The sequence below is a fragment of the Gekko japonicus genome, unplaced genomic scaffold, assembly GCF_001447785.1.
Source record: "Gekko japonicus isolate JY-2015 unplaced genomic scaffold, Gekko_japonicus_V1.1 scaffold3508, whole genome shotgun sequence".
Lineage (NCBI taxonomy): Eukaryota > Metazoa > Chordata > Lepidosauria > Squamata > Gekkonidae > Gekko > Gekko japonicus.
This window is the reverse complement of record NW_015165343.1, coordinates 27579-35837: the sequence shown is the minus strand read 5'-3', so window position 1 is coordinate 35837 and position 8259 is coordinate 27579. Positions and strand designations below refer to the sequence as shown.

General features: G+C 53.4%; 1 protein-coding gene across 1 annotated transcript in view; it reads right to left on the bottom strand.

The window, feature by feature from the left end:
- Positions 1-8259, bottom strand: part of CC2D1A (coiled-coil and C2 domain containing 1A) — a 68069-nt gene that overhangs the window by 32900 nt on the left and 26910 nt on the right. Inside the window, exons 11-14 of the mRNA XM_015410567.1 lie at positions 7156-7228; positions 4585-4703; positions 2195-2333; positions 281-453 (exon numbers count right to left, since the gene is read on the bottom strand). Coding sequence (XP_015266053.1) covers positions 281-453; positions 2195-2333; positions 4585-4703; positions 7156-7228 — 504 coding nt within the window. The remainder of the gene's footprint in view (positions 1-280; positions 454-2194; positions 2334-4584; positions 4704-7155; positions 7229-8259) is intronic.

Sequence of the window (8259 nt, the reverse complement as noted above, 5' to 3'; positions counted from 1 at the left end):
TCCACCCCCCCCCCCCCAATAGCTAGCAATCCAAAACAGTCCAGTGGAGCCTGAGCGGTGGGTGTTGCCTTCTGACACACTTCCGGTGATGTCAGGGGGTGGGGCATATGCAAATAAGTTATGCTAATGAGCTCCTGCTAATGAGCTCCTCCTGTTGGTATTTATATTGTTTGTTTTATCTATTGTTTTCTTACGTAAGCTGCCCTGAGCCTGCCTCGGCGGGGAAGGCGGAGTAAAAATCGAATAAACGAATAAATGAACTGAAGAGACGACCACTTGCCTTTGTTATATCGACCGGGAGCCCGTTCTGCGAGGCCTCGATCATGGGTTCCAGGCCCTTGGCCTGGCGGAGGAACAGCTTGGCCCCCTCGATGTCATTCTGCTGCTTTGCTCGGAGGGCCGCCGCCATCAGTTGCTTCTTGCGGCTTTCCAGGAAGGCCAGCTGCTGCTGAGCTGTTGGGAGGAGAGGAAAGGAAAGGGGGGGGGTGCTCATCGCACAGAGTCCCTCGCTAGCAGACAGCAAGGAGGTTCCAAATCGGGCAAGGGATGAAAGAACCCTTCTATTTCAGGCCGCGTTTCTGGGTGCCACGTTCCTTTTACGCAGGGCCGGCACCGGCGGCTCGGTGGTTAAGACGCTGAGCTGCAGACCGGAAGGTCGGTAGTTCAGCGGTTCGAGACCATTGTTCCCTCTAAGCTGAGTTGGTGTGAACTGGCTCAGTTTTTCAGCCTCCGGCTCACACGTTTTTGTCTTAGCTCAGGAAGGAGGGCTCCAGAGTAAACTAATTTATGCAGCAGCCAAATTGCTCGCTCACAACTTTAATGCCAGTGGCTCAAAAAGTAGAATTTTTGCTCACAAGACTCCACAGCTTAGAGGGAACATTGTTCGAGACCCGAGTGTGCCGCGTGACGGAGTGAGCTCCCATCGCTGGCCCCGGCTCCTGCCAACCTAGCGGTTCGAAAGCAAGAAACTGAAAGTAGATAAATAGGCACCGCTTCGGCAGGAAGGTGACAGGGTTCCGTGTGCCTCGGCATCTAGTCCTGCCGGCCACGCGACCACGGAAACTGTCTTCGGACAGCGCCGGCTCTTCGGCTTGGAAACGGAGACGAGCTCCACACTCTAGAGTCGGATTCGGCTGGCTTTCGAGCAAGGGAAACCTTTACCCTTTACTAGCATCGGCGGACGCTGAGGTGAGGAAGCTGCCGGGGCCCGGGGTTTCTGGGGGGTGGGGCTCACTGCCTCTAGCACCCCATGCCCCCTCATTTGCTAGCCCACCACCTCCTCTGCTCTCTGCTGCACGCACCGCCCGGTGCCACTGGGGAAAGGTGAAGGCAGCCGAGAGCATGGGCAGTGGGAGGGCTTGTGAGCAGACCAGGGAAGGAGACACACGCAGGGGGAGGTAAGCAGCTGGGAGGGGAGGAAGGAGAGATTGGATTTATGCCCCGCCCTTCACTCAGGAGTCTCAGGGCAGCTTACAATCGCCTTCCCCTTCCAGTCTCCGCCAACAGTCACCCTGTGAAGTAGGTGCGGCTGAGAGAGCTCTGAGAGAACTGGGACTTGCCCGAGGTCTCCCGGCCGGCTTTGCGTGGAGGAGGAATGGAGAATCAAACCCGGTTTCCCCCAGATTAGAGCCCACCGAGGACAGGAGGGGCGGGTGGGGGGCAGTGATCCCTCTAAGCTGAGTGTGAGCCAGCTCACAGTTTTTTAGCCTCCGGCTCACACATTTTTGTCTTCGCTCAGGAAGGAGGGGGCTCCAGAGCAAACTCATCTATGCAGTAGCCAAATTGCTCACTCACAACTTTAATGCCAGCAGCTCACAAAGTAGAATTTTTGCTCACAGGACTCCACAGCTTAGAGGGAGCATTGCTCACAGGTTGTCTGTTATGGGGAGAGGAAGGGGAAGGAGTTTGTAAGCAGCTCTGAGACTCCTTTGGGGAGTGAAGGACGGGGCATAAATCCAATCTCTTCTTCTTCTTCTAATCCCCACCCTGCCCGTGGAAGCTTGCTGGGTGGCCTTGGGACAGATGAACGTTCTCAGCCCAGCCTACCTCACAGGGTCGTTGTGAGAACAAAAGGGAAGAGAACGACGTAAGTGGCTTTGGGCTGCCGGCAGGGAGGAAGGTCAGGTATGAATGACTAAATAAAAAGGCACAAAAGCAGTCTGTGAACGCAGTCGACAAACTGCTGCAGGAGTACCTTTCGTGACGATCTTGGAGGTCGTTTTTGCCGATCCGCCTGCCTTTGGTGTGGCAGACGGAGTCTGTGAGCCCGGCTGGGCCGGCGGCTTCTGTTGTGGTGAGGTTGTCGGCCGGGACGATGCGGGGCTGACATCCGGCTGTCGACAGAGAGGAGAAAGGCCGGTAAAGATGCATGGTTAACGCCAGGGGTCATTTCCTGCAGGAGCGCAAAGGAGCGGAGCTCCGGCAGTAAAGAGCCCAGGGGGCGGGCACATGCAACAAGCCCCACCCCCTGCTCCCAGCAGCCCCAGGCCACGAGGAGCAAGAAGCCTCTGTCCCTTCCTTCCTTCTTGCCTTCTTTCCGTTTCCCTCCTTCTTTCCTTCTCTTTCTTTCCCTCTTTCTCTCCTTCTTTCTCCCTCCTTCCTTCCAGCACAGATCGGTTCCCCCCCCCCCCCAGCTAGCAATCCAAAACAGTCCAGTGACACCTTTAAAGTTCTTATTCAGGTACAAGCTCTCCCTCCTCTGTGAGGACAGATCTGCACATCCCCCCCCCAATAGCTAGCAATCCAAAACAATCCCGTGGAGCCTGAGCGGTGGGTGTTGCCTTCTGACACACCTCTGGTGATGTCAGGGGGTGTGGCATATGCAAATGAGTTGTGCTAATGAGTTATGCTAATGAGCTCCAGTGCCTCTTTTTCTACGAAATGACCCCCTGGTTAACGCCAGCCCTGCGAAGCACACTGCACAAAAAATCATGGATGGAGAAGTCCAAGCCCTACTGTTGACTGGGCACTCGATCGCAAGGCACTGATTGCAATCTAAACGCCACAGTCAGTAGAGATGCTCAGCATGTACAAAGAACTGGCAAGGAAAGACCAACATCTTTTGGTGGTCCCCGGCCCCAGGGACGTCCGACTTGCCTCAACCAGGGCCGGGGCTTTCTCGGCCCCGCCCGTGCCTGGTGGAATGAGCTCCCGAGTAAGATCGGGGCCCTGCGGGATTTACCACAATTCCGCAGGGCCTGCGAGACGGAGCTCTTCCGCCGGGCTTTGGGTTGAGGCAGCGGGCGTCCCCCTTTCTTGGGTCGGCCGGGCCCCCATATGTAGCCCGGGTCCTGAGGTCTTAACTCTTAAAGATCTCTAAAAACAATTTAGATCTTAATACCCTCGACCACTGAGATGTCTGGTTTTTATTAGAGTTGTATGGCACATACGCGTTATGTTATTGGTCTTGTGTTTTAATGCCGTTTTAATTGCATTGTTTTTCAGACTGCTGGAACCCGCCCTGAGCCCGTTAAGGGGCGGGCAGGATATAAATCAAATCAATAAACAAAATGAAATAAATAAAACTGGGTGGCAAGCAGTGTTCCCTCTAAGCTGAGTTAGTGTGAGCCGACTCGCAGTTTTTTAGCCTCCGGCTCACACATTTTTGTCTTGGCTCAGGAAGGAGGGCTCCAGAGCAGTGTTCCCTCTAAGCTGAGTTAGTGTGAGCCAGTTCACAGTTTTTTAGCCTCCGGCTCACACACTTCTGTCTTGGCTCAGGAAGGAGGGCTCCAGAGCACACTAATTTATGCAGCAGCCAAATCGCTCACTCACAACTTGAATGCCAGTAGCTCACAAGGTAGAGTTTTTTTTCTCACAAGACTCCGCAGCTTAGAGGGAGCATTGGTGGCAAGCATCTGGACTGGTAAGTACATAGGCTGCTCCATGGTGCAGGAACAGCCAACACCAGTCGTGGTTCGACTTGTCACACAGGACCCCACTGGCATGGCTGGCCTCCAAGGGGGACTGGGAGAACGCCTGGAGATATGACTGATCTCCGGACGACAGAGATCGGTTCCCCTGGAGAAAATGGCCACTTCAGAGGGAGGACTCTTGTGCAACGCTCCCTCTAAGCTGTGGAGTTTTGTGAGCAAAAATGCTATTTGATGAGCTACCGGCATTAAAAGTTGTGAGCGAGAGGTTTGGCCGCTGCATGATTTAGTTTGCTCTGGGGCCCTCCTTCCTGAGCTGAGACAAAAATGTGTGAGCCGGAGGCTAGAAAACTGTGAGCTGGCTCACACTAACACAGCTTAGAGGGAACACTGCTCTGGGGCCCTCCTTCCTGAGCTGAGACAAAACTGTGTGAGTTGGAGGATAAAAAACTGCGAGCTGGCTCACACTAACACAGCTTAGAGGGAACACTGCTCTGGCACCATCCCTCCTGAGCTGAGACAAAACTGTGTGAGCTGGAGGCTAAAAAAACTGTGAGCTGGCTCACACTAACTCAGCTTAGGGGAAACACTGCTCTGGAGCCCTCCTTCCTGAGCTGAGACAAAACTGTGTGAGCCAGAGGACCCGCTCTGTCAGGATTTACAGTCTCAGCTTCTCCCAGATCCCTCGGGGATCGTCTCTAGCATCCCACTCTACCTTTTTTGACTCTTCGTCATCTTCATCCTTTGCGCTGGCGAGTTTCATGGCCGTTTCGAGGATCCCCACAAAGCTCTGGTCTCCCGACGAATGTTCCATCCCCTGGATCGGACGGAAACCTGCCGAAGGAAGGGAAGTCTGAAAGGGAACGGTGCCGTAAGAGGGCAGCATTTGCCCAGGAGGGCATCAACACCCCTTGCCCAGTCGAGAGCTGCTGATGCAGAGCAGGGCTACAGATACGGTTGCCAACTCCAGGTTGGGAAATGCCTGGAAATTTGGGTGTGTGCGTGTGGAAGGTGGAGTTTGGGGAGACGAGCAGCATCAGCAGGGTGTAACACCATAGAGGCCGCCAGTGTTCCCTCTAAGCTGAGTTGGTGTGAGCCAGCTCACAGTTTTTTAGCCTCCGGCTCACACGTTTTTGTCTTAGCTCAGGAAGGATGGGGCTCCAGAGCAAACTAATCTATGCAGCAGCCAAATTGCTGGCTCACAACTTTAATGCCGGCAGCTCACACAGTAGACGTTTTGCTCACAAGCCTCCACAGCTTAGAGGGAGCGTTGGAGGCCACCCTCCAAAGCAGCCATTTCCTCTGGGGAAACTGATCTCTGTAGGCTGGAGTTCATTTGTAATTCCAGGATACCTCCAGAATACTGAAATGCTGCTCCTATACACTACGAGAGAGCCATTGAGCCAGCGACGTGAGACAGAGAGCAATTGCCAGCCAATTTGGAAAAAGAAGGCTTCCAGCCAGATTTTAAAAAAAGAGGACTGGTTGCTACTACCGGAAATAAACAAACTGGCTTGCTCCTAATTCAAACACTTGGAATGGAACTGGAAGATAATTTGAGGATATTAAAAAAAGAAGCGACGCTGCAATCATTTGCAGGAAGTTAAAAAAGAAGTTGAGCTGTGACTGTTTGAAGGAAGCAAAGAAAGAAGATGAGCTGTATCAAGAAGGATGAGACCTTCCAACACAATGGGACTACTCCTGAGGAAGACTGGTGAAATGAGTGGATGACCGGGTGCTCATTGAGGACGTGGGACGTTTCCTTGAAAACGTTAGCATTTACTGAGCAATATTGTAAAGTTTTAATTGATATACAAATTGACGTTCATAGGATTTAGTAAATGTTACTCTCATTTTTATCACAGTGTTTCTTTGATATAATTGGTCCATGGGGTCGCGAAGATTTGGACTCGACTGTGCAGCTGAACAACAACAACAAAAACTGTGGTCCCTTCTTTGGTTTACCTGCCCGTAGGTTGGCAACCCAAGTTATGGCCAGCTTTTGAGACAGCCCTTTGCTGCCTCTGTCAAATCCGTCCTTTCTACTTTTTATGCGTATGTGTGTATCTGCACGCATGAGTGTGTGGGCGCCTGGAAGTCCTGCCGACCTCTGGTGACTGACCCCTACTGGGGGCCTGGGGGATATTCAGAGGGCTGGCTGAGGAAAGCCTGCCCCCGCCTCCCGACTGCTGGTATCCCTGGGAGGTCTCCCACTCAAGTACTTTCCAGAGTCGAGCCTGCTTAGCTTCCAAGATCTGACGAGATCGGGCTGGCCTGGGCTATATCCAGCTGAAGCAACACGAGCTGCAGTTGTAGGAGAGTCTAGCAACAATTAAGTAGACACTGCAAAAGCCTTTTAGCAAACTAATGTGTTCTATTGATGGTCATCATTTAGTAAAGTGCATAGTGTATCATATGGAGCTGCAGTGGCTCAAGTGGTTAAGACGCTGAACTGCAGGCTGTGGAAGGTCGGTAGTTCAGCAGTTCGAGACCCGAGTGTGCCGCATGATGGAGTGAGCTCCCGTCTCTAGTTCCAGCTCCTGCCAACCTAGCAGATCGAAAGCAAGAAATTGCAAGTAGATAAATAGGTACCACTTCGGTGGGAAGGGGAAAGCGTTCTGTGCGCCTTGGTGTTTAGTCATGCCGGCCACATGACCACGGAAATGTCTTCAGACAGCGCTGGCTCTTCGGCTTTGAAACGGAGATGAGCACCGCAACCCCAGAGTCGGATTCGACTGGCTTTCGAGCAAGGGAAACCTTTACCTTTACCTATAGTGTATCATTATTTCATCCCAGTCAGGTATAAATATTCATTACATTCAATAAGCAATAACATTCAATGCACACAGATTACTAACTACCAGACATCAGTGTTTTAAAAGTCAAGCCCCAACGGGAGTTTCTAGAATTATAAACCCGCTTCTCCTTGCATGAAGTCTTCCAAAAAGGGGGGGCAGCCTTCTGAATAGTTGCATGGATGCTTTTCGCCGGGCCTACAAAAGGCACATTGTGCAGCTAACGTTCATTCTCGAAGCTGCATATATCCAGGTCAGGGCCACATCCGGCCTTTCTGATGGGAAGACGACTCAGGTTCTAAGGCAGGTTTATACCCGATTCTCTGCACTTAACCAAGACATGCAGAGATGCATACAGTGGCATTGGCCATCCTCTCCAAGTTCCACCACCTGCTCCCACTCTTCCCGGTGTCAGCTGGGGCCTGGAAGCTTCCGGAGGAACCCCAAAGCAACCCTCCCCACTCAGGAAAACAATTTTGGGAAGTAAATACCTGGCGGAACAGGTAGGTCAGCAAACTCCACGGGCTTCCCTGCTTTGTGAGCTCTGATGGCCTCTTGGTATTGCTGGAAGAGAAAACACGGTCATCGGAGGACACTTTTCCTCGGGAAACGGGACTCGGCAACACCAAAGTTCTTAGGCTGATCACGGCTAGCGCGGGGTCGCGAATGTAAGCCCTTCCCGGAATGTTATTAAGCAAAGCAGTTATGGCTACCGATTGTTTTCAGCGTACAAAGAGTATGGGGCTGTGAGGGGCAGCAAAGTGGGCAAGGAAGGTTCAAGGATGGAGACTCCATAGCCTACCCTATCTTGTTCAACCTCTGAATCCCAGGGCCAGGAGGCAAGAGCAGGGGAAAATTTTGACCTCTCTGCTCTGTTGTTGGCCCTCCAGAGGAGCTGGTTGGCCACTGTGTGAGACGGGAGGCTGGACTAGATGGACCCTCCCTGGTCTGGCCCAGCAGGGCTCTTCTGGTGTCCTTCTCAGGGGAAGGCTTCAGCCTCTCTGCCCTGTTGCTGGCCCTCCAGAGGGACTGACTAGCCCCTGTGTGAGACGGGAGGCTGGACTAGAGGGACCCTCCCTGGTCTGACCCAGCAGGGCTCTTCTGGTGTCCTTCTCAGGGGAAGGCCTCGGCCTCTCTGCTCTGTTGTTGGCCCTCCAGAGGAGCTGGTTGGCCACTGTGTGAGACGGGAGGCTGAACTAGATGGACCCTCCCTGGTCTGACCCAGCAGGGCTCTTCTGGTGTCCTTCTCAGGGGAAGGCCTCGGCCTCTCTGCTCTGTTGTTGGCCCTCCAGAGGAGCTGGTTGGCCACTTGACCCTCCCTGGTCTGACCCAGCAGGGCTCTTCTGGTGTCCTTCTCAGGGGAAGGCCTCGGCCTCTCTGCCCTGTTGTTGGCCCTCCAGAGGAGCTGGTTGGCCACTATGTGAGACGGGAGGCTGGACTAGAGGGACCCTCCCTGGTCTGACCCAGCAGGGCTCTTCTGGTGTTCTTCTCAGGGGAAGGCCTCGGCCTCTCTGCCCTGTATCTTGGCCCTCCAGGGGAACTGGCTGGCCCCTGTGTGAGACGGGAGGCTGGACTGGAGGGACCCTCCCTGGTCT